Source organism: Oncorhynchus mykiss, chromosome 21 (assembly GCF_013265735.2).
Source record: "Oncorhynchus mykiss isolate Arlee chromosome 21, USDA_OmykA_1.1, whole genome shotgun sequence".
NCBI classification, from domain to species: Eukaryota; Metazoa; Chordata; class Actinopteri; order Salmoniformes; family Salmonidae; genus Oncorhynchus; species Oncorhynchus mykiss.
Genome location: NC_048585.1, coordinates 16,812,270 through 16,839,935, shown reverse-complemented (window position 1 = coordinate 16,839,935; position 27,666 = coordinate 16,812,270). Strand labels below are relative to the sequence as shown.

General features: G+C 41.2%; 1 protein-coding gene across 4 annotated transcripts in view; it reads right to left on the bottom strand.

Annotated features, from left to right (window-relative positions):
* Nucleotides 1–14,006: 14,006 nt before the first annotated feature.
* Nucleotides 14,007–27,666, bottom strand: part of LOC110501007 (tetraspanin-11) — a 63,533-nt gene continuing 49,873 nt past the window's right edge. For 3 of the 4 annotated variants that reach the window (XM_036957119.1, XM_036957120.1, XM_036957121.1), the window contains exons 6-9: nucleotides 27,243–27,401; nucleotides 25,245–25,331; nucleotides 18,460–18,582; nucleotides 14,007–16,219 (exon numbers count right to left, since the gene is read on the bottom strand). In XM_036957119.1, the coding sequence (XP_036813014.1) occupies nucleotides 18,505–18,582; nucleotides 25,245–25,331; nucleotides 27,243–27,401 (324 nt within the window). In that variant the 3' untranslated portion in view covers nucleotides 14,007–16,219; nucleotides 18,460–18,504. The remainder of the gene's footprint in view (nucleotides 16,220–18,459; nucleotides 18,583–25,244; nucleotides 25,332–27,242; nucleotides 27,402–27,666) is intronic. The other variant, XM_036957118.1, reaches the window with a different exon arrangement.

The following is a 27,666-nucleotide window of genomic DNA, read 5'->3' as shown; positions in this document are numbered from 1 at the left end:
AATCTGATCTCTAATTATTATAATCTGTTTTCCTGTTCTTCCCCTCACTTCAACCCACTACATTATTTACCCACTACATTATTTAAATCTGATCTCTAATTATTATAATCTGTTTTCCTGTTCTTCCCCTCACTTCAACCCACTACATTATTTACCCACTACATTATTTAAATCTGATCTCTAATTATTATAATCTGTTTTCCTGTTCTTCCCCTCACTTCAACCCACTACATTATTTAAATCTGATCTCTAATTATTATAATCTGTTTTCCTGTTCTTCCCCTCACTTCAACCTACTACATTATTTAAATCTGATCTCTAATTATTATAATCTGTTTGCCTGTTCTTCCCCTCACTTCAACCCACTACATTATTTACCCACTACATTATTTAAATCTGATCTCTAATTATTATAATCTGTTTGCCTGTTCTTCCCCTCACTTCAACCCACTACATTATTTACCCACTACATTATTTAAATCTGATCACTAATTATTATAATCTCTCAGGATTTATATTCTCTTCCATTGTAATGAGTTACTTAGCCCTAATCAAAAAGGTTGTCAACACAGCATCAAATGTGTTCATTTCTGTCGTCAGACACGTTAGCTAGCTGCTATCATCATCAGAAGGCACCAAATGCTGGGATTTGGCTCACCCGGACTTGATGGCAGTGGATGTTAACAGTACATGAATGCCAAAACTCTCATTTAGACCACTGGGTCCCTCTGCTGGTCAATACGAAACCTGCAAGTGGCAATATGTTCACACAGCTGTATATGCAGCGTATGCCCAACTTGTTTGGTATTTGGCAAGCCTTTCTCATGGTTAAGATATCTGTAATCTAAAACACTGGGAAGTAGTACTATTTATACAATTGTAATATACTATTGGAGACGCACCGTCTCTCACACACAAATGTACACAGACAGACAGCCAGACACACACACGTACATCTCCCTTGTAGAAGGGCTGAAGACGCCAGGAGTAATGTGAGGCATGTGTGTCAGAGACAGTCTAAACGCTGTGCTATGTAAGGCATGGATCCCCTCCTGGCAGTGGGACAGTAGACAGAGAGAGAGAAACAGACACACAGAGAGAGAGAGAGAGAGACAGAGAGAGAGAGAGAGAGAGAGAGAGACACACAGACAGAGAGAGACAGACAGAGAGAGAGAGACAGAGACACAGAGAGAGCGAGAGACACAGAGAGAGAGCGACAGACACAGAGAGAGAGAGAGAGAGAGAGAGAGAGAGAGAGCCACATCGAGACACACAGACAGAGACACACAGAGAGAGACAGAGAGTGTGTGTGCATGTGTTTTTCTACCTACATGTCTCTCTCTGTGTGTGTGTGTGTGTGTGTGTGTGTGTGTGTGTGTGTGTGTGTGTGTGTGTGTGTGTGTGTGTGTGTGTGTGTGTGTGTGTGTGTGTGTGTGTGTGTGTGTGTGTGTGTGTGTGTGTGTGTGTGTGTGTGTGTGTGTGTGTGTGTGTGTGTGTTCCAAAGCTGAAAGTATACATGCTTCAGAGTCAGCCAGAGTTTCACATACTCCTGCGGAAAAGGAAACGACTACACTTCCCCAGCCACACAGGAGAGTGGCTTACCACTGTCTACTGGACTGTCTGCACCCAACTATTCTTCTGCTGACTCCAGTTTATGTCTGACTCTGGATCAGTTATTCTTATTGCAGCCTTAATCTAAACCCATTATCAGCAACAAATACAGCTGTCCTGGAATCAGTAGTTAGGTTATGCCGACACCTCAAACCATAGGAAAATATGGCATAGGCTATAGGCCTAGTCCAGTGATGTGTTATGGGTAAGTAGCTCTCTAGCATGTCATAATGGAAATCGTACATGATATGGAAAAAATGTGTATAAACATTTAATTGGCTAATATCTTATACAGATTTAAAGAAACACCAACCGGACCAACAAAGAACATATGAAGACACTGAATCATGTTCACAGGAGAAATCATGATTTATTGAGACACATATTAACCTGGAGGAAGTTTTAAAGGATATCCAGATGGATAAAGGACTCGTATATTCTAACAGATGCAAACCTAACCCCCTAGAGTCCATGTCCACGCCCACTGGGAAAAATTAGCATAATAAAGAAATCCCCATAAGAATCCATCAGTTTAAGAGAAACTGTATCTGTTTTTTTGTCATTGGATACGTCTCAATCCACCACATGCGCCGATGTTGCACTTCTGCATCTGCAGTGAAAGGTGACAGAGCTATAGCAGTGTTGGTCAGACCATGAGACATGCTGAAAATCGGTCTTCTCACAAAATTGTCTGTAGCACCCGAATGGTTTGGCCTACAAACTGTTACTTTCTGAAGGTCCCACGGGAGCAGTTGAAAAAAATGAATGGAAGTACAGTTTATAATGGATAATTTTAGTGTCACAAATAAGGGGTTAAATACATGTAAAAAATATATATATAATAATGTTTCCTGATCTTTCTCATATCCCTCAGATATAGGACAGACACTTCAGAACAAACTTCCTTTAGATTTTAATGGGAGGGGACTATCTGCAGTGAATCTGTTATTCAATGCATTGGTACCGGCTAACAGCGTGAAGGCCAAATAAACATTTTTTTTAAATTGAAAAACTACAAAAAATTCTTGATTCTTCAAGGGGTCTTACAATTCAAAATCAAATAGCAAAATGATCCTTGGTATGACCTTTTTAAAACAATTCCATATACAGTTGAAGTCTGAAGTTTACATATACCTTAGCCAAATACATTTAAACTCTAGTAAAAGTTTACACCCTAGTAAAAATTCTCTGTCTTAGGTCAGTTAGGATCAACACTTTATTTTAAGAATGTGAAATGTCAGAATGATAGTAGAGAGAATGATTTATTTCAGCTTTTATTTCTTTCATCACATTCCCAGTGGGTCAGAAGTTTACACACACTCACAATAAGTTGGGTGAATCTTGGCCCATTCCTCCTGACAGAGCTGGTGTAACTGAGTCAGGTTTGTAGGCCTCCTTGCTCGCACACGCTTTTTCAGTTCTGCCCACATATTTTCTATAGGATTGAGGTCAGGGCTTTGTGATGGCCACTCCAATACCTTGACTTTGTTGTCCTTAAGCCCTTTTGCCACAACTTTGGAAGTATGCTTGGGGTCATTGTTCATTTTGAAAACCCATTTGTGATCAAGCTTTAACTTCCTGACTGATGTCTTGAGATGTTGCTTCAATATATCCACATCATTTTCCTACCTCATGATGCCATCTATTTTGTGAAGTGCACCAGTCCCTCCTGCAGCAAAGCACCCCCACAACATGATACTGCCACCCCCTGTGCTTCACGGTTGGGATGGTTTTTTTCGGCTTGCAAGCTTCCCCCCTTTTCCTCCAAACATAACAATGGTCATTATGGCCAAACAGTTCTATTTTGGTTTCATCAGACCAGAGGACATTTCTCCAAAAAGTACGATATTTGTCTCCATGTGCAGTTGCAAACCGTAGTCTGGGTGTTTTATGGCGGTTTTGGGTTCTTCCTTGCTGAGTGGCCTTTCAGGTTGTGTCGACATAGGACTCGTTTTACTGTGGAAATAGATACTTTTGTACCTGTTTCCTCCAGCATCTTCACAAGGTCCTATGTTGTTGTTCTGGGATTGATTTGCACTTTTCGCACCAAAGTCCGTTCATCTCTAGGTGACAGAACGCGTCTTCTTCCTGAGCGGTATGACGGCTGCGTGGTCCCATGGTGTTTATACTTGCGTACTATTGTTTGTACAGATGAACATGATACCTTCAGGTGTTTGGAAATTGCTCCCAAGGATGAACCAGACTTGTGGAGGTCTACAATTTTTTTCCGAGGTCTTGGCTAAATATTTTGGATTTTTCCATGACATCAAGCAAAGAGGCAGTGAGTTTGAAGGTAGGCCTTGAAATACATCCACAGGTACACCTCCAATTGATTCAAATGATGTCAATCAGCCTATCAGAAGCTTCTAATGCCATGACATCGTTTTCATACATTTTCAGAAATGGTTATATACAGTAATATCAAGATTTAGGAAGGTTAAAATGGATTGGGCATGCTGTACATGCACAGTTGATAGGTAGGTTAGATACAGGTAAATATGGTGTCAGCCAGGAAACTATCGCTGATTTCCCTGTTGGCCCAGCCTAGCTCCTACTCTATCAGCAGATATTTTTTATAGGCCTACCTATCAAATAATTTCAGATTTACAGTAATATTTCAGATCTACAGTAATATTTCAGATTTATATTAATCTTTCAGATCTACAGTAATATTTCAGATTAATATTAATATTTCAGATCTACAGTAATATTTCAGATTTATATTAATATTTCAGATCTACGGTAATATTTAAGCCAGCTGTTTTTAGTCAAGACTTTCGTATTTTTAATGTCAAATGTTTTTGTTGTACTGTATGTGTGTTTATAGTTGTGTTTAATGTTGTGTTAGTGTATGTAAGTTGTTTTGTCTGAAACGTTGTTCCCCTGCTGCTATTGGACCAGGTCTCTCTTGGAAAACAGATGTTATCTCAATGAGGAAAACCTGTATAAATAAAGGTCAAATAAAAATAAATCAAAAAATATTTCAGATTTATATTGATATTTCAAATCTACGGTAATATTTCAGATTTATATTGATATTTCAAATCTATGGTAATATTTCAGATTTATATTGATATTTCAAATTTACGGTAATATTTCAGATTTATATTGATATTTCAAATCTACGGTAATATTTCAGATTTATATTGATATTTCAAATCTACGGTAATATTTCAGATTTATATTGATATTTCAAATCTACGGTAATATTTCAGATTTATATTGATATTTCAAATCTACGGTAATATTTCAGATTTATATTGATATTTCAAATCTACGGTAATATTTCTGATTTATATTGATATTTCAAATCTACGGTAATATTTCAGATTTATATTGATATTTCAAATCTACGGTAATATTTCAGATTTATATTGATATTTCAAATCTACGGTAATATTTCAGATTTATATTGATATTTCAAATCTACGGTAATATTTCAGATTTATGTTAATATTTCAAATCTACAGTAATATTTCAGATTTATATTGATATTTCAAATCTACGGTAATATTTCAGATTTATATTGATATTTCAAATCTACGGTAATATTTCAGATTTATATTAATATTTCAGATCTATGGTAATATTTCTGATTTATATTAATATTTCAGATCTATGGTAATATTTCAGATTTATATTGATATTTCAAATCTACGGTAATATTTCAGATTTATATTGATATTTCAAATCTACGGTAATATTTCTGATTTATATTAATATTTCAGATCTATGGTAATATTTCAGATCTAGGGTAATTTTTCAGATTTATATTATTATTTCAGATCTATGGTAATATTTCAGATCTAGGGTAATTTTTCAGATCTATATTAATATTTCAGATCTAGGGTAATATTCCAGATTGACAGTAATATTTCAGATCTACAGTAATATTCCAGATTGACAGTGATATTCTAGATCTACAGTAAGCGTAGAAGGTAGAAGGTAGGGGCCGATGTTCCATTCAGATCCTGTCATGTGGTTATGGTAAGATGAACTGAGAAACTGTAACCAGGACATTGCTAGACTATGCAGTTGAAGCCTTACTTTGGCCTGGATAATCACACCAGATCAGTGGTTTGGTCAAGAGAAGAGGAAGGAAGAGAGCATTTATGAAGTACAGTTGATGAACAGCATGCCAATCCTGCACATTTCTATCCATTGACCACAAACCACTTTCCCTCAAACAGGCCAATGTTTTTTTTTTCAGTCTCTCCTATTTTGTCTCGTATTCCTCTGAAAGCCCCCAAGGGCAGCGCTGCACCCGTAAATGTGAGTGTTTACTTCCCCTTGGAAGTGAAATAAGGCTGTTTACCTTCCATTCTGATGATTCACTCTGTGTCCTCACTGCTCACCACTCTAAGGTCAAGCCAAAGTCTCTCTCATCTTTCCTTACCGTCAATCTCACACGATAAAGTGAACTCTTATTTCCACCCTCTCTCTCTCTCTTCCTCCTGCTCTCTCTCTCTAGTTCCCCGGGCGTCCCTCACACAAACACAAGGTGACAGCCTAATCTGTTTTAAATGGCGTTCCTCCTCTCTTTCTATTGGCTTAGAAAACAGGGTTAAATCTAATGGCAGACATTCTCATTACTCGGCCCATTGGGGACAGCATTGAGGAAGAAGAGATGCTCAGATATGATTCTGTGTAAACATTCACACAAAAAGTATTTCCCTCTCTCGAGGACCATAAATATCTAAATGTCCGGGAGCACACACACTCGTGCAAATGTGTGCCCACACACAACAAACTAAAAGTATCAGGCCTACATAAAACAACCGTATACTGTCAGTAACAAAAAGAAGGTTGGATGCAAGATGCAGCTTGGAACTCCATGCATCCACAAAAACGCAAACACGCAAACAAGCTCATTGGTTGATCTCGATTTTGTTAGGGGGCTGACCCAAGTGGGGGGAAATGAAGGGGGCTTCCAGAAAAACAGTCGCTTTCAAACTAGGGACTTCGCGGCTAACTGAGGTAAGACAGTAATTCTGCATGTGTGAACTACACATTGACACATCAAGCGCAAAGCAGGAGGTTCAAAAACAAAAACGTAGTAGTCGCCAAAGTTCTGAAGCATGTGATGAAGAGATTCACAGTCAGAAGCTAGTCTGACAAAGCATTACAAATCACAAACACAAATTCTTTAACACCTCCAGACCAGTTAGAAAGTCAATACAATGCACCAACATGACCTGGGCACTGACCCAAACACACCAAGCTAGACTACAACACTGACAACTATTCTTCAGTTCTGTCACTGCTGGGGCCTGTTCACTTGTCTTCAACACAGTGGGAAATATAGTTAAACAATGGCAGATCACTTACCTCCAGGTGACAGCTATTCCTAGGGTTTGAACTTCGTCCTTCTGTTGAGTGGTAGAATGCACTGCGCTTCCATGTCACGGCCAGAGAGCAGCAGGAAGCCGGACCGGCATCCATCTAGGTGTCCATTTTTAACTCCCATGTCAGAGACTCCTGCTGGGTCTTTCTCATTGTTTACAGCAGCTTCCTTTTTGAAACGCCATTAGAGACTGGAAAGGAAATGTCAATCCTTCATGGTGTGGCCATGGTAACCTTCAGACCACCCTCCTAATGTTTGGCATCCATCATCATCATCATACACCTGGATTTGAAATCCGTCTTGAAACACTTTACATTGTTTTCCATCTCACTCTGATTGAACACAACATACATACCTTGAAAACCACAGCTTTCTCCACATGCTTCCTAGTCCCACGCTTCCTGTTTAAGGAAAGTTCAAAGGTAATTATTGCATGCGGGCTCTTGTAAATGGCAGGGGGTTTCTCATTGGGTTGTATTCAGAGTATAAAGACGACACCACAACGACTGATTGATGGAGTGGATCTAAGTATTTACTTTTGGCCTCCTTCATAGAAAGGTCAAAGGTCATTACTGCATAGAGTTTTATAAAGCGATGGAGCAAAGTATATGGTACAAGCTTACAAGATATTACAACATTAATAAATGATGTAACATTTGCATTCCCATATCAAAAAAGCAGTATATTTACAGCTCTAATGAATACAATAACCCTCGGTGTCAGACCAGTGAAAATACAAACACACTGGTTCTACCAAGGAAAAAAGAGATCAAAACTCAGCATGCAACTTTAAGCTATGATCATCCTGTGTTATTTCCTTTGGTAAAAACCAGTGTATTTATGGGCCCTGGCTAATACTAGCAGTTGAAGCATGGAAATGGCTGTGAACATTCTGTTGAGTTAAGCTGGACATGCTTATCAGGGGGTGCTGCAGCACCCCTACTTCACAGGGCTATGTAGCTGGGGCACAAATATTCTATTCGAAGAAACATAAGTGTGACTTTGTTCACACATAAGTGTGAGCAAAGTCGACAAGGGAAATATTACTACTTTGTAAAAGCAATGGAGCGATATTTATACATTTTAGTGTCAGAATAAATAGAGTAGAAAAGTGCCTACCTTCTCGCAGGTGAGGTAAACTGAAAAGAGTGCAAAACAAATGGGTTTGACTAGAAGGGATGCAGCCTTTATAAAAATGGACTATTCGTGGCAGGTTAGGATAAGTTATGTAGCAGGTTAGAAGAATTAGGTTGAGGTTAGGAAAAGGGTAGGGTTAGCTAAAATACAAAAAATATCAAGGTACAATATTCATGTCAATTTACACACTTAGTTTATACCACATGTAGCCATAGGCTGCCACTCTAAAGTAAGAAATACATACAGATAAATTATTATATTGATCACACAGGATTTTGTAATAATACAATTGGTAAGTAAAGAAAAAATAAATAAAAAGAGGTGGGCCTACATCCAAAACTCCCCATCCCATTCCCCCAACCCCCCATTCCCCCAACTCCCCATCCCACTCCCCCAACTCCCCATCCCATCCCATTCCCCCCAACTCCCCATTCCTCTCCCCCAACTCCCCATCCCATCCCATTCCCCCCAACTCCCCATTCCACTCCCCCAACTCCCCATCCCATCCCATTCCCCCAACCCCCCATTCCCCCAACTCCCCATCCCACTCCCCCAACTCCCCATCCCACTCCCCCAACTCCCCATCCCATCCCATTCCCCCCAACTCCCCATTCCACTCCCCCAACTCCCCATTCCCCCAACTCCCCAGCCCATTCCCCCAAACTCCCCATTCCATTCCCCCAAACTCCCGGTCCCATTCCCCCTAGCCCAACATGTCCCCCAACTCCCCATCCCATCCCCCCAACTCCCCATCCCATTCTCTCCAACTCCCCATCCCATTCCCTCCAACTCCCCATCCCATTCCCCCTAGCCCAACATGTCCCCCAACTCTCCATTCCATTCTCCCCAACTCCCCATCCCATTCCCAAAGCCCAACATGTTCCCCAACTCCCCATTCCATTCCCCCCAACTCCCCATCCCATTCCCCCCAACTCCCCATCCCATTCCCCCCAACTCCCCATCCCACTCCCCCTAGCCCAACATGTCCCCCAGCTCCCCATCCCATTACTTCCAACTCCCCATCCCATTCTCCCCAACTCCCCATCCCATTCCCCCAGCCCAACATGTCTCTGTCCAAGTCCGTGTGACTATTGTTCATTAATTGGTGTGGTGTCATCACTGTGTTCATATCCTGGACAATAGGCAATATACTAATAACAAAGTCCAGTACTAATAGTAATAATGTTCATTGTACCATCTGGAGGGGGTGTCCTCGTCATTGTCTTATGCTGAGGACAGCATCATAGCCATAGGGCTAGGCTGTGTGATTGTACAGGGATAGCATACCTGAATATTGAGCTAATCATAACGTGCTTCCATCTGTCGACTCGTCAAAAATCTACTTTTGATGTCAATTTGACAAAACCTGTATCCCATCTAGACATGACCTGAAAAATGTAACGGTTAAACCAGGAAATGGACTGAACCATTGTGATATTTTACCTTCATATTCTCTTATAGCTGTGCTAAGATTAGACATACAGATCAAACAGATTTGCATTGATTTGAGAAATTACACAATACTATTGTTATGGTAAAATACTAAGGCAGTACACATTAATAGATGTGTTAACCCCTAATGTGACCTCATTGACCCAGTCCACTCTATCACTCCTCTGCTGAGTCAAAATAAATGTTGCAGAACTCTGGTATTTCAAAGTAAAATAGCTCTTGTTCCTAGACAACCTAGACTGGGGAAACAACATCCCCCCCTTTATACTAACATAATGGAATACATCTCTGTTCAGGAAATTAGTTCATGCATTTGTCATGTGTTTCTACATCTTAATTCAATTTCATGGCCAAGATGTGTAAACCTCACATAGCCTTCATTCTCAGGCTAAGTGATATATTTAATGAGATGAGAAGCTAACACAATGTGAACTCTATCTAAGATAAGAGGTCACATGCTAACCACAGATCGGATCAGATTACCCCACCTCCGAGCCTAAACTCAACCATAATACCAATCAAATATATCTGACCTCAGATCAGTGGTTACAGGCATCTTCCGCCCACTCTAACCAGCACATCTGGCATCTCTCTGTGTTTTTTGGTTCTGTGACGCTGACAACACATGGCCGTATGCTGACAGCGATATTATGTTGGATTTATGCTGGCTCTCTGGCCTCATGCACTCTGCCTGCCGGTGCTTTGGTTATCCCCCTTTGATCCCTGGAGGAATCTGTCCGACACATTTACTGCCGCAGCTAATATAATGCATTCATTCCCACAAGTAGCCCAGAGGGGTATACTACATAGCAGGGTCAAGGAGCTAGACAGCCAACTTGGCTGAATATTTTTAAATAACTTTTTATTTCTTTTGAAAGATAAGCTTGAAATGAGCACGATTTAGTTTATCCAGCAACCAAAAACACATATCAAGTTTAGCATTCTTAATGAACCAGAACATGTGTGGTTATTTCTGGTTGTTGATCAAAGTTAGTTGGCTAACTCATTGATGCTTTGTAGTATACCCCACAGGAGCAGGGACAGGAGGAGCCCCATTCAGCAGCTCTGAGGTCTGGCTGAGGACCACTGGGAGAAGGTCCAGACTAGTCCAGACCCCAGGTAACAGGCAGTCTAGAATAGGTCTAGTCCAGACCCCAGGTAACAGGCAGTCTAGAATAGGTCTAGTCCAGACCCCAGGTAACAGGCAGTCTAGAATAGGTCTAGTCCAGACCCAGGTAACAGGCAGTCTAGAATAGGTCTAGTCCATACTAGTCCTGACCCCGGGGAACAGGCAGTCTAGAATAGGTATAGTCCAGACCCCACGTAACAGGCAGGTCTAGTGCAGACCCCAGGTAACAGGCAGTCTAGAATAGGTCTAGTCCAGACCCCAGGTAACAGGCAGTCTAGAATAGGTCTAGTCCAGACTAGTCCAGACCCCGGATAACAGGCAGTCTAGAATAGGTCTAGTCCATACTAGTCCAGACCCCAGATAACAGGCAGTCTAGAATAAGTCTAGCCCATACCTCAGGTAACAGGCAGTCTAGAATAGGTCTAGTCCAGACTAGTCCAGACCCCAGGTAACAGGCAGTCTAGAATAGGTCTAGTCAATACTAGTCCAGACCCCGGGTAACAGGCAGTCTAGAATAGGTCTAGTCCAGACTAGTCCAGACCCCGGGTAACATGCAGTCTAGAATAGGTCTAGTCCAGACCCCAGGACCCAGGCAGTCTATAATAGGTCTAGTCCAGACCCCAGGACCCAGGCAGTCTAGAATAGGTCTAGTCCAGACCCCATGACCCAGGCAGTCTATAATAGGTCTAGTCCAGACCCCAGGTAACAGGCAGTCTAGAATAAGTATAGTCCAGACCCCAGGTAACAGGCAGTCTAGAATAGGTCCAAATCTTTCCAGACCAAGTCTAGACCATAGAATCTCATTCTAGATCTCTGGTCCAGATCTAGTCCAGGCCATGTTTAGACAGACAATCCAGATCAAGTCTAGACCAAGTCTGGACCTAGTCCAAATCCATTCCAAGTCTTATCTGGACCCAATCCACACAGAAAGGTCAGATCTGGTCCAGGCCCAGTCTAAACCCAGTACAGACCCAGACCACTTACAGTCTCATGACTCCACAGGCAGGTGAGGAGGAGTTGCATTTACACACATGCATCAGTTTACACAGGGCCTACGGCACTTCCTTGTACTGTACATCAACCGTATTTATTCATAGCTAAGCCTCCCAGCGTTTTCACACATATTGAGTGCAGGTGTAGGCCTACTGCTCGGACAATGGTTGTGTTGTAAAGTGCCATGATATATTATATGTGTTGAGGACAAAACCCTTTTCTGACATTAGATATCTATGCCACAATGATATCATCATACACTGAGTTCCACATGGCATAGGAATCAATACGGGTCATTTGTAAAAATGACTCCTATTCAAGCAGCATATTATCAATGTAAAAAGATATCCAGACCAGAAGTGTATGTGTGTCTGTGTGTGTGCATACGCCTGCGAGTGAGTGTATGTGTGTGTACAATATGGTATGTAGAGATGGAGAGAGTGTGTGGAGACCACAGCATGTGTTAGTAGCTGACTGCTGGATATCTCCCTCTGCATCGTCCATACCCTGGCTGTCAGAGGGTGAGATATGGGAGAGAAAGAAACGTCCACCCCCTGGCTGTCAGAGGGTGAGATATGGGAGAGGGTGTGTGTGAATGATGTGTATGATGTGCAGAGTCCACTATGGGAGGAGTGTATCTCCAGCTGCTTCCAATTCACCCCCATGTGTCGGCACCAGCAATGTGTGTGTAAAGCACGCTGTGTGTGTGTGTGTGTGTGTGTGTGTGTGTGTGTGTGTGTGTGTGTGTGTGTGTGTACAATATGTGTGTGTCCACATTAAAATATACTATAGTATACTACGGCTAAATACTATAGTATTTACAGTAGTTTTTGCGGACTTTACTGTAGGATTCACTTCACTGTTTCTGCAGACTTTACTATAGTATTTACTGTAATGTTTTGTGGACATTCCTGTAATATTTACTGTAGTGTTTTTGAGGTCTGTAGTATACTGTAGTATTTACTATAGTATACTACAAAATTATATAGTAAATAATGTATTATTCTATAGTAAACTGTAGTATTCTGTATTATTCTATAGTAAATACTGTATAGTAAAACTGAATGTTTTTTTCATGTGGGTGTGTCTGTGTGTTTGTAAGCTCTATCAGTGTGTGTGTGTTTATGTGTTTACAGTAGGTGTTTATGCATGCATGTACACCCTCACTCCAGGGTGTGTGTGACATGCTGTGGAAATAGGAGCCATCCTCTGCTTGCTGATGGAGATGGAAGTACTGACAGACTGACAGACTCCTCTGGCCCCATGTCTTGGACTATGTCCCAACACTCTAAACTGGCTCCCCTTCCTCATCTCCTTCCCTAACCGACTGATGTCTTGGACTGTCTCCCAACACTCTAAAATGTCTTCCTCTCCTTGCGTCCTTCCCTTACTGAGATATTAAAGCATTGGATCACACTGCGTCACAATGCACTCACTTAACATGTCATTTCAGATCAGTGGTTGTGAAAGAAACCAAATTTTGGGACACATCCACAGTCATATGGTAATACCGTTAACCTACAGATGAATCCTGCTATGGCCACAGCACTCTTGTATGTGTACTATGGCCACAGCACTCTTGTATGTGTACTATGGCCACAGCACTCTTGTATGTGTACTATGGCCACAGCACTCTTGTATGTGTACTATGGCCACAGCACTCTTGTATGTGTACATAACGGTGTATTGAGTTGAGGGTATTTAGTTGTCATAAGTGCAAATACAGTCAGCAAGCATAGTGAAGCATCACTACTGTAAGATTGATGGAGAATAGTAGCCTTGTATTACCAGACTGATTACCTCTGAGCTATGGTTGTACAAGGTTAGGAGAATAGTAGCCTTGTATTACCAGACTGATTACCTCTGAGCTATGGTTGTACGAGGTTAGGAGAATAGTAGCCTTGTATTACCAGACTGATTACCTCTGAGCTATGGTTGTACGAGGTTAGGAGAATAGTAGCCTTGTATTACCAGACTGATTACCTCTGAGCTATGGTTGTACAAGGTTAGGAGAATAGTTGAATATAACAGAGAAACAATGATCATGGCTTTTAAGTTTAGATTTGAAGGATGTACTTTTTGTGCTGTGAAAAATAACCTGTTAACAGGTTAACGGAAGTGGTAATAAACATGAACATTTTCTAACTAACTGATAAATCCATACAGGAACTGAGGAAGACAAAACATCCTGGGATGATTACCTTCAAATGCTTGCCAGGGGCACAACTTTGTCTCCACCTAGTGACAACATATCACCATAACATACACTATATCCACCACAACTAGACGATTCAACCCAACCACAATCTTCCACAACATTAATAAATAATCATATAAATATTCAGTAATATAGTATTATATTTATTGAGTAAGGTTTAGAAACCATGTATGTAGTCATATTGTATAGAACAAGTCACACAGTGCATCCCAATACCATTGTCACATCAGCTTTGACAAACATTTCCATTGTAGTCATTTAGCAGACGCTCTTATCCAGAGAGACTTACAGGAGCAATTGGGCTAAAGTGCCTTGCTCAAGGGCACATTGACAGATTTGTTTACCTTGCACCACTCTTAAAAGATAGACTACATGTCGCTGAAGATGAATGTGCCCATCCATATGCACTTCTTTCAAACATGGTCTGTGCACGTATAACCTTCTTCATATCTCAGAGTTTAAATATCAACATTTTATGATGTCTTAAAGTAGCAATAGTCATATACTGTAACAAAACATTCAAGACCTTGATGCAAAGAGACCGGCAGGGAATAATAATACCAAACCACTGAATGATGTAGGAAACACAAATAAAGTCTATCTGGTTAAAGACTACCATCAACATCAATTCAAAAGCTATTATGACATTGTTGTTAAACAGACAAAGGTATACTTTGATTACTACAGTCTACAGTATAGAAAGAGCCCAGATCATATATGTTTTATTAGATATTTTATATTAAACATACTATAATGTTATATCATATTTTGACCCATTTCGATTAGAAAAATACATGAACAACAAGAACAGCTTTCTGTTGGTCACTAGGAGGAATAGAACAAATACCATCTGTATAAGGGTCTACATGTCTTGGAAAACAGCAAAACATCCATAGAACTTTGACAAAGGATTGTTGTCATTGTATCAACTGGAACTGGTCAGCTGAATTACCAGCACTCCTAAAAAACAAAGACCCATGTCCTATCTTGGTAATGGGCAACCAATACTATTTGAATGTGTCCTTGACAATAGTCAAGCCAATGAATGCTCTCTTTGAAAGTGTCCTCTTGTGGAAACGTGTCAGACATAAGCAGACAATCCGGAATCCCCCAAACAGGATTTCTGGAAAACCAGGGAATTTATTGAAAGTTCTCCAAATTTTGCAACCTTACACAGAATACTACAGGAGCACTGCACAGGAGTATATACCAATATCTACCACTGGATGGGGATACTAACCCACACCAGAGGAGAGGACTGACTCATGACAGTTCAAACCTCTCCCGTTCAACTAGAAGTCACCCATAACCCCTGAATCCTAATCTTAACCAGTAGCGTGACAGAGAAAGATCTGACCCTGTATCAGTAGTAAATCACAACATGTTTCTCCAGCATAATAAAAGTGGTCGTAAAACAAGTCAACTGGTCCTGGTATTGAAAGATGAGTGGTAGGTTTATATGGTACTGCAAGAAAGGCGATTTCGTCGATATCAACACCTTTAGCATAGCATACAACACAGAACCAGATGTGTTAGTCAAACTACGGAGGCAACACATACAGAAATGCTGCAACGTTACTCTTAGCAGCGTTTAGTGCTGTTTTCATTCATATCAAGTATAGGTTTTCCCCATTTCTGCTTGATTATTCTGTGGATATCAATCAACTCATGATTGTTTTCTTTGTGACGTAGATCAAACATCGATTGACCATGGGATTCCCTTTGTGGTGAACCATTACATTGGTGTAACATTGCTATCAAAGAATACGTGATAAAACAATGACAGAGGCACGTTGGGGGCCACATCCGTGACACACTGGATATAGCACTAACTGAATAACCCTTCGTAAGCAGCAACACCATGAGAGTGTGTACAGTACACTTGATTCTCAGTCACAACCACTTCGGGTTGCCTTCCAGTTGTGTGGAATGTTGTGAAATCTACAGTAAGGATTTGACTGTATTGACAACATACAGTAAGAGCTACCTTACATAAACAGCAGTAGGTTACCTACAGAAAATAACAATACCATAATACCAAATCATCTCTTCTTCATTGGCCTTGTCTTTGAGAGGGGGGGGGGGGGGGGGGGGGGGCTATGCATGCATCCAAGCCAAGGGAGGGGTGCAGAAGGATTCAGGAGGGTCCAGGCAGGGTTGGATCGTAAGGTTCAGAGGTTAGGAGGGGTTAGAGGTCAAGGTTGAGTGTTCAGCAGGCATCGTTGCTCCCTGGCCCATGAGGCAGGATGGTGTTGGGGGGGCTTGACGGTAGGGTTCAGTAAGGATCCAACTTAATCCTTCTGTGTAAGCAGCATGTGAACACCATCCCACAGATCTGAAACACACACAATTGTTGTGAAGGTCAATCAAGGGTAAAGGTGAGTCGTCATGGTAGCATAGTGGAATAGCATGAGGAAGTGTGTGGTTACTATGGGAACAGGAGTGCCGAGCAGCCAGCAGCAGTGGTGTAATTGGGCCTGTGGTGAATGTTAAAGCTCCCACTATGACTGTTGGTGGAGAGAGATAATCTGTGAACAAACATTCATTTAGCAACTTCCATTTTTCAAAGGACATTTCTCTCTGAAGCCCTGCCAATGTTCTCAAAACCATAATTTAGTGTTATAATCCATTAATAATTAATCTACTAAAAATCACATGATTAAACTGAGGGAAAATATTGGGTACAATTAAATTGATGTTTTATAAAGTGAAGCATGTTTTATGATGTTTTTGTCATTTTCTGTGAGGCGTTTAAAATAATAAGAAATAACAAATTATGAATGTAACATATGTAAATACTTAGAAAGAAGTCTATGGACACAAGGAGTGTGGCATTTTGGAGGTTTGTGATGCAAAACATTTTGCCTAGTGCACTCCAAATTCTCCCACTTGATATTTCTTCTCCTTAAGTATTCTATAAAGTACATTCAAAGCTCCACTTGTGAGTTGGACTGCTTTAAGATCCTATGAATACGTTTGTGTGTAGGAAAAATAAAGAAGTGAAGTGATGCTGGGATACAACAGACCTGTGTCGGTACTTTGGTTGATCTGAGAACAATAAGTCATTTTCAGCCAGCGGCAGGACGGTCAGAGAGCTTTAGTTGGCGCTTGTTTGGATGAAGAAGCCGACATCAATAAGATGAGATTAAGGTAGAGAAGAAATGGGAGGATACAACAGGCCTTGACGCACACAACATAGCAACACACACACTTGTGCTTTCACTCTGCCAAAAGCATTAAACTGTCCTTATTTCTAACAAGATCATCCCACGTCATCACTATTAAGGGATAGGGGATATGAAAGGTCTCATTGATCTGTGAGACAACAGCAGAGTTACAGTAATACACAGGGAAAAGGCTGAGAGGTTAGGACTTAGATGAGGCACATTCGCTGGACGGGTGTTTGGTGTGTGTGTGTGTGTGTGTGTGTGTGTGTGTGTGTGTGTGTGTGTGTGTGTGACGGATGACAAACGACAAAGAGAGGAGGGCTGAGATTCAATCAACGGCCCCCCTGCAAGTCTTCTCCTCTCTGAGGGTATTATCGACCGGGGTCACAACATGGGGAGTAGATTCCTCAAAGAAGGCCTTGGCGGCTCGGCACTCAGGGCGGTTTTATGATGCCTCTAACCCTGCCAGCACCACTGAGAATTCAGATGACAGAGTGAGGAGGTAGAGAATGAAACTCACAACTCACAGAGAGATGGAGGGAGCTGGAGAAGGAGGAGGGAGGAGGGACGAGGAGACAGGGGATCAAGGAGGAAACGGAGGAGGGAGGAGCAGCCGGAGGGAGGAGGGAGGGAGGAAGGAGGAGACAGAAGCAAGGAGAAGGAGACAGAGGATGGAGGACAGAATGTGCTAAACTTCCTTTCTGCTCGTTAGTTTAGCATTTGGAATGACAAGGAATATATAGAAAGTAGTTTCAATGTGGCAGGTGAAGACAGTGACAAGAAATAAGTGATGTGCTGCAATCATAAGAAACTATGAAGAAAGAAATCATGAAGAATACATTTAGCAGTGTCCTCTTTTCTTATTATTACCCAATCTCAGATGATGAGAAATGTATTGTAAGGGTTTATTTCAAATCTGGTCCAGCACAGCTGTCATTCGCGTTTATCTGTGGGCATTAATCTCATAGTCTAGTCTGTGGGAGCACTTCAGTGAACTGTTTGTTTGTCCTTGGATTGTGGATAATATTGTCAAGACCTTTCAGCCATGCAAAGGTCAAAGGTCAACATGCATGTGGCGGTCAGCCTGGTGTCCCTATTGGGGTGGGCGTTGCTCGGTGGTACCGAGAATAAAGCATAGGCCAGGCAATATAGCATGCATGATCTGTGATCAACTGTCTCTTTGTCTTCTTCACACACACACTCACATATAAACAGAGACACACACAGGCACGCGCGCACACACACAGAAACACCCGCATGCACACACTCGCGCACACACACATGCACGAGTGCGCACACACACAAACATGCAGACAACACATATCTACATAAAACCACAAAAGACACAATCACAAAAATGAACAAATAGACACACACACAGAACACATTTCCAACAATGCCCTCCAACCTTGTCCCGTCCCCACTGAGTGTGACCAGACAGAGGCTTAGCCAATCACACGGCAGAGAAGTCCTCCTCCTCTTCTTTATACAGCAGATAGATAAAGCAGGCCGTCAACATGGCCCCGGCCAGCTATAGAGGTCACACACACACACACACACACACACACACACGCACACACAAAGAAATACAAGGACGTACAGAAATACATAGACACAAACGTAAACACACACATGCATACAAACAGACATACATAGAGATACACACACATACACACACAGAGGGGTTAGTGACCTATATTAGACAAAGTATAGGGGAACACTGAAAGAGGATAGAGACTAAATTGATTAGCGTAATTACAACCAAACTAAGAACAAAGCTACAGAGACTATGACTATTTCAGTTATTAAAGACAGAGGAACAGTTGACACAGAGACTATGACTATTTCAGTTATTAAAGACAGAGAGGAACAGTTGACACAGAGACTATGACTATTTCAGTTATTAAAAACAGAGGAACAGTTGACACAGAGACTATGACTATTTCAGTTATTAAAGACAGAGGAACAGTTGACACAGAGACTATGACTATTTCAGTTATTAAAGACATAGGAACAGTTGACACAGAGACTATGACTATTTCAGTTATTAAAGACAGAGAGGGACAGTTGACACAGAGACTATGACTATTTCAGTTATTAAAGACAGAGAGGAACAGTTGACACAGAGACTATGACTTTCAGTTATTAAAGACAGAGAGGAACAGTTGACACAGAGACTATGACTATTTCAGTTATTAAAGACAGAGAGGAACAGTTGACACAGAGACTATGACTATTTCAGTTATTAAAGACAGAGAGGAACAGTTGACACAGAGACTATGACTATTTCAGTTATTAAAGACATAGGAACAGTTGACACAGAGACTATGACTATTTCAGTTATTAAAGACAGAGAGGAACAGTTGACACAGAGACTATGACTATTTCAGTTATTAAAGACAGAGGAACAGTTGACACAGAGACAGTAAACATAGAGACATCACTGACAGACTGACATTACTGACATACAATCAGACAGAGACCTTCAAGCCCAATAGAGAAGAGCCCATTTAGATCAAAAGCTGGTCTAAATTAGTTTGGGACAAGATGGGTGATTTGTCAATGGACCACTAACACATATTAAGGACATAGCTACAGTAGTTATCTTACCCATGTATGCTTCATATATGTGTGTGGAAAAATGTCAGCGTTTTATTTGGGAATATTTTGTCTAAAAGGGGGAGGGTCTTTGGGCTAATAAAACATTTGTTTTTCTTAGGAACCCCAAATTCCCATGTAGACAGTCTCCACGGTGACAAGATCACATGACTCCTCTGTGGAATTCCAAGAGAAAAGCTATGGGAACACTGAGAAGAGTGGGAACCCTGGTTGGTTGGAAGGAGTAGCCAAGAGGGAGCCAGTACCGTATGTTCAGGTTTGGTCTGAGCTAGGGTGGGGCCGATATATGATTAAATCTAATATCATGATATTTGACAATGACGATATATCGTGAAGTGCAAGACTATACTTTATCTGAAATGTACAAATCAAAACGGTGCAGTTTTATCAGTTAGGCTGTATCAAAATGTTAGATCAAATCTAAATGAATTAACAAAGCCTTGTTTTCTTGCCATACAAAGATCATTTACGGAGAATACGACAATAATATTGTAAATAAGCAAAGAAATGGCACAGTCTGGAATTATTAACAGAGTGAAGTGGTACCACAGCTCCTGACCGCAAAACATCTAGCCTGGTCCCAGATGTGTTGATGCCGTATTGTGTGCTGTATATAACTGACTGATGTAGCATGACGAGAGTTGGCTAGAGAGCAAAAACTAAATCTGAGATTTGGCTACTAAACATCACCGGACTGCAATAAGAAACCTCTCAACCCAATCTATGAACAGCATTGGCTGAACAGTAAACCATTCTCAGGAGATTTTCAGGAGATCCATGCTGGGGGATGGAGAGTCCAGTCCAGTCCCTGTGGAGTTTATCTGCAGAGAGAAGATCGATGGTGGAGAGCAGCCGCCCCATCCAAGTGTTATTACAGAGCATGCTGGGAGAGAAAGGTATACAGTTTCCTGTCCATGGCCCCATTTCAATGTATCTTTCCTTGATTCTTTACTTCCTATCTCCTCACTTCCTCTTCAAAACACATTGGTCTGAGGGGGGGGACCTTTTTCTTCCGATACTGCTGAGAAGGGTTATATCGATCAGAAACGTTACGATACTGCTGAGAAGGGTTATATCGATCAGAAACGTTACGTTACTGCTGAGAAGGGTTAGGGTTATATCGATCAGAAACGTTACAATACTGCTGAGAAGGGTTAGGGTTATATCGATCAGAAACGTTACGATACTGCTGAGAAGGGTTATATCGATCAGAAACGTTACGATACTGCTGAGAAGGGTTAGGGTTATATCGATCAGAAACGTTACGATACTGCTGAGAAGGGTTAGGGTTATATCGATCAGAAACGTTACGATACTGCTGAGAAGGGTTATATCGATCAGAAACGTTACGTTACTGCTGAGAAGGGTTAGGGTTATATCGATCAGAAACGTTACGATACTGCTGAGAAGGGTTATATCGATCAGAAACGTTACGATACTGCTGAGAAGGGTTATATCGATCAGAAACGTTACGATACTGCTGAGAAGGGTTAGGGTTATATCAATCAGAAACGTTACGATACTGCTGAGAAGGGTTATATCGATCAGAAACGTTACGATACTGCTGAAAAGGGTTATATCGATCAGAAACGTTACAATACTGCTGAGAAGGGTTATATCGATCAGAAACGTTACGATACTGCTGAGAAGGTTTATATCAATCAGAAACGTTACGATACTGCTGAGAAGGGTTAGGGTTATATCAATCAGAAACGTTACGATACTGCTGAGAAGGGTTAGGGTTATATCAATCAGAAACGTTACGATACTGCTGAGAAGGGTTATATCGATCAGAAACGTTACGATACTGCTGAGAAGGGTTAGGGTTATATCGATCAGAAACGTTACTGCTGAGAAGGGTTAGGGTTATATCGATCAGAAACGTTACGATACTGCTGAGAAGGGTTATATCGATCAGAAACGTTACGATACTGCTGAGAAGGGTTATATCGATCAGAAACGTTACGATACTGCTGAGAAGGGTTAGGGTTATATCGATCAGAAACGTTACGATACTGCTGAGAAGGGTTATATCGATCAGAAACGTTACGATACTGCTGAGAAGGGTTAGGGTTATATCAATCAGAAACGTTACGATACTGCTGAGAAGGGTTAAATCAATCAGAAACGTTACGATACTGCTGAGAAGGGTTATATCGATCAGAAACGTTACGATACTGCTGAGAAGGGTTAGGGTTATATCAATCAGAAACGTTACGATACTGCTGAGAAGGGTTAGGGTTATATCGATCAGAAACGTTACAATACTGCTGAGAAGGGTTAGGGTTATATCGATCAGAAACGTTACGATACTGCTGAGAAGGGTTAGGGTTATATCAATCAGAAACGTTACAATACTGCTGAGAAGGGTTAGGGTTATATCAATCAGAAACGTTACGATACTGCTGAGAAGGGTTATATCGATCAGAAACGTTACGATACTGCTGAGAAGGGTTAGGGTTATATCGATCAGAAACGTTACGATACTGCTGAGAAGGGTTATATCGATCAGAAACGTTACGATACTGCTGAGAAGGGTTATATCGATCAGAAACGTTACGATACTGCTGAGAAGGGTTAGGGTTATATCAATCAGAAACGTTACGATACTGCTGAGAAGGGTTATATCGATCAGAAACGTTACGATACTGCTGAGAAGGGTTATATCGATCAGAAACGTTACAATACTGCTGAGAAGGGTTATATCGATCAGAAACGTTACGATACTGCTGAGAAGGTTTATATCAATCAGAAACGTTACGATACTGCTGAGAAGGGTTAGGGTTATATCAATCAGAAACGTTACGATACTGCTGAGAAGGGTTAGGGTTATATCAATCAGAAACGTTACGATACTGCTGAGAAGGGTTATATCGATCAGAAACGTTACGATACTGCTGAGAAGGGTTAGGGTTATATCGATCAGAAACGTTACGATACTGCTGAGAAGGGTTAGGGTTATATCGATCAGAAACGTTACGATACTGCTGAGAAGGGTTATATCGATCAGAAACGTTACGATACTGCTGAGAAGGGTTATATCGATCAGAAACGTTACGATACTGCTGAGAAGGGTTAGGGTTATATCGATCAGAAACGTTACGATACTGCTGAGAAGGGTTATATCGATCAGAAACGTTACGATACTGCTGAGAAGGGTTAGGGTTATATCAATCAGAAACGTTACGATACTGCTGAGAAGGGTTAGGGTTATATCGATCAGAAATGTTACGATACTGCTGAGAAGGGTTATATCAATCAGAAACGTTACGATACTGCTGAGAAGGGTTAGGGTTATATCAATCAGAAACGTTACGATACTGCTGAGAAGGGTTATATCGATCAGAAACGTTACGATACTGCTGAGAAGGGTTAGGGTTATATCAATCAGAAACGTTACAATACTGCTGAGAAGGGTTAGGGTTATATCAATCAGAAACGTTACGATACTGCTGAGAAGGGTTAGGGTTATATCAATCAGAAACGTTACGATACTGCTGAGAAGGGTTAGGGTTATATCAATCAGAAACGTTACGATACTGCTGAGAAGGGTTATATCGATCAGAAACGTTACGATACTGCTGAGAAGGGTTAGGGTTATGTCGATCAGAAACGTTACGATACTGCTGAGAAGGGTTATATCAATCAGAAACGTTACGATACTGCTGAGAAGGGTTATATCGATCAGAAACGTTACGATACTGCTGAGAAGGGTTAGGGTTATATCGATCAGAAACGTTACGATACTGCTGAGAAGGGTTATATCAATCAGAAACGTTACGATACTGCTGAGAAGGGTTAGGGTTATATCGATCAGAAACGTTACGATACTGCTGAGAAGGGTTAGGGTTATATCGATCAGAAACGTTACGATACTGCTGAGAAGGGTTAGGGTTATATCAATCAGAAACGTTACGATACTGCTGAGAAGGGTTAGGGTTATATCGATCAGAAACGTTACGATACTGCTGAGAAGGGTTATATCAATCAGAAACGTTACGATACTGCTGAGAAGGGTTAGGGTTATATCGATCAGAAACGTTACGATACTGCTGAGAAGGGTTATATCGATCAGAAACGTTACGATACTGCTGAGAAGGGTTATATCGATCAGAAACGTTACGATACTGCTGAGAAGGGTTATATCGATCAGAAACGTTATGATACTGTTGAGAAGGGTTATATCGATCAGAAACGTTACGATACTGCTGAGAAGGGTTATATCGATTAGAAACGTTACAATACTGCTGAGAAGGGTTATATCGATCAGAAACGTTACGATACTGCTGAGAAGGGTTAGGGTTATATCGATCAGAAACGTTACGATACTGCTGAGAAGGGTTAGGGTTATATCAATCAGAAACGTTACGATACTGCTGAGAAGGGTTATATCGATCAGAAACGTTACGATACTGCTGAGAAGGGTTAGGGTTATATCGATCAGAAACGTTACGATACTGCTGAGAAGGGTTATATCGATCAGAAACGTTACGATACTGCTGAGAAGGGTTATATCGATCAGAAACGTTACGATACTGTAAACTGAATGAGTTTCAAATATGGAAATATAAAGTGCACATTTGGACTCACGGGTGTGTGGTTTGCTTGTATGACATCAAAGCATTATTTATTATAATCCTCAACGCCTCATCTTTCCGAACATGTCGACTCCTCTCGATTTACAGCATTTATCTCACTCAGACAACAACAAATGTGCAAACGTAGCCCAATTAGCGGGAGGGATGGGGGCATCTTCTTGTCGCGGGCTGTGCTCAAGTTAACGGCTGTCAGTCAAAACCCATACAGAGCTGTGAAGCGGAGACCCAGAGCTCTGAAGTCAGGTATAGCATGTTACTGTACAGCCACTTGGATCCAATTCAGGCGCTTATCAATGACAAAATCTGCCATTTTGAAGCCGTATACGGGATGACAGGGGCTGTGAGTGGATTGGGCTACGAGCTTGGTCCATCTGAGACCGCAGCAAATCAAATCCCAGAATGTGAATGGGATCAGATTACAGCTGAGAGGATATAGGGAGGTAGAGTGCATTGAAAGGTTGTCTGACCGGTAATAGGAGTTACTGGATGCATCTTTGAGGTAATAGGAAGATTATGGCCACATTGATGTTTATAAAAAAAAAAAAAAATCGGAAAGGCTTTTATCATGTGGATATATTTTGAGACTGATATAAAAAATAAATAAAAAATTCTTAAGCTCACCTCTTAACCCGTTACTCTACTAAGAGGAACAAGCAAAGTTAACCTCGCCTTCTCTCTCTCTTTCTGTTCACAATCTCCCCACCTATCCATCTAGATACTAGCTAGCATTGAAGACATTTCAACAGCAAGGCTACCAATATCCACAGTAGCAGATTATATCCACTATTATCACTACATTATATTGATATCCACGACATCGGTGATACCCCAAATCCCCCAAAAACTAAATGATACTTTGTGATAGTCTGATAGTGATAGCTTGTGTCTGTTGTGAGGTGCTACCACAGTACTGAAATATAATAAGGCCTCGTCATTTCCTGTTAATAAAGACACTGGCCAGTGTTAGGGGACCGACCTGTAGACAGGCCACTCCTATCCCCACAGCTCCGATGATCAGCAGGTGGTCAGCCAGGAACTGCTCCAGCTTGGTGATGCAGCCACCCTGTGGGGCAAAGGTTACAGGTCAGGGGTCAAATCACTTCACACACACACACACACACACACACACACACAAGCACGCATGATGCACACGTATACATTATGAACACACACACAGACACACCTGATTGGTGTAGTCAGTGTCTATCATATTTGGATCAAACCAATGCTTTTAAATCCTTGAGGGGGTGTGAACAAGGAGAATTGAAATTGAGCTATGCTCTTCATTTACCATAGTATATTTATCAACCCTACCCTCTCCAGCTTTTTCTATGTCTGTCTCCAAATTGCTGCGTTAATTGTGTGTGTGTGTGATACAGAATTACACTGCAGAGAACAAACTACAGTAAGATAAAGGACTTGGGCAGTGTAAAGATAGTTTAAGATAATACACAACACAGAGGGCTAAAGGTCAAGAGGGAATTAACCATGAATGGAAATAGTGTTTTTTCTGTAATAGGGAATGAATGATCAATGGGTCAGAGACATGGGAGGAATTTGTCTATACATTGAGCCTGAAATAGGATACTTGTTATTTGGCCAGTGGCCCAGTTTATTTGCAAGGAATTCTAATTGGTCAACCCCAGGCTAGGGTTGGGTTATAAATTACATCCTGTCTCTTTGTTCTGTGGAGAGAATCACTGAGGACAGGGAATAATGAACATCTACCTCTCAGCATAACATCTATGATTTTTCCTCTTTGAATAAACCTATTTTTCTCCCCCTGATTTGCTTTGGGGTCTGTGTTATTGAAGAGTAACATCAACTGCTAACAGGCAGCCTGAGAGAAGTAGAGAGAACAGTGGGATTTATTAGGCCTCTCTCAGGAGGCTCCTTCTCTGACCACACACACACACACACACACACACACACACACACCACTCAGAAGTGGGTAGAGGGGGCATTGAGGAGCCATGGCTGTATGGAGTGCACGTACACGTCCATGTGCAGTCACCTCCGTACATCCGTGTCATACTGTTTTACCAAAGAGCTTTGACCAAGTAGGTTGTTTTAAGCCATGTTGTGAGTCACAGTTCTGAGGACATCTCGGCTTCCTAGACAAGTGAAAACACATTGACGAGCACATTTTTAACCCAAGTGTTTTCCGAGTGTGTGGGGAGCTGTCAACCACAGCTGACTCCCTAAATGCACAGTAAATATTTCAGTTCCACCCATAAAAACTTTGTTTAATTATAAAGAGAATTTATCAAAGTTTCACTCCTCTGAACTGGAGTGACATTGACAAGTGGAATGATGATAGCGGGAACCAAGGAGCGAGACGTGTTTGTGTGTGTGAGTGTGTGAAAGAGAGAAACAAGCACAGACTTCTCCTGCTTGTCACAGATAAAAGCGAAAGGAGCATCTCAAATATTGTATGAAATATTCTCCGAGCTCTTACACTCTCAGCCCTTACTGATAAGAAAGCCTGTCAAGTAGAGAAAAGTTGTTGGCTAAAGTGACTTTCCAAACCAGATTATTTGACTGTTTCACTTTCATTGACAGAATAAGAAAGGAGACAGTTGAGCTCTGAGGGACATATCATCTGTCTGTCCCCATTTCAGACATTAGAAATCATTTGATGCCAAATACAACCATCTGGTCCTGAAATATTGATCAATTGTTCCATGTCGAGATCCATTCATTTTTTTTGAAATATTTATTTGAAGGAATATTTTAGGATCCAACTTGAATTGCATTGATCCATTAAATATGAACAAATGGTTAGATCTGAAATCATGATGGACCGTTCCATTCCACTGACAGTGCTGGGCTCTGCTGTCATCGCTATGAAATAGAATGACAACATAACACATTTTTACTGTGAAAGAGTCGAGTTATGACATCCTAAAGTCTGCTGGAACCCATTTGGCACATATTTGCTGTTGAATGATGATTTTCCAATGGTCCCACCCACCTCAGTCTTGTAGATGTTGGAGGGGTGGTCTCTGCGGCCACAGAGGGTGGTGATGGTCTTACAGCAGCTGTCCGGGACCACCCTGCCCTCCGACACAGCCGAGGTCATGTACACACTATGCAGCCAATCAAATGAGTTGTTGCTGCCACAGCACTTGAACTGACCAACAGAAGAAGAAAAGTGGAATTGTGTTTATCATTAGCTACACTTAGTTGATGTCTGAAAACCATCACATCTAATTCAAATCAATCAACAACATAATGAAGAGGCAGAAAAAAACACATCACAAAAAACATTTGTAAACCAAGTAGTCATAACTACGTATTACAGACTGCATTGACATCTTGCATCATACTGTACCCATATAGTGGATGTGACCTCGCATATGATTAACATTGAACCTCACATGCTTCAAGGTGAAAAG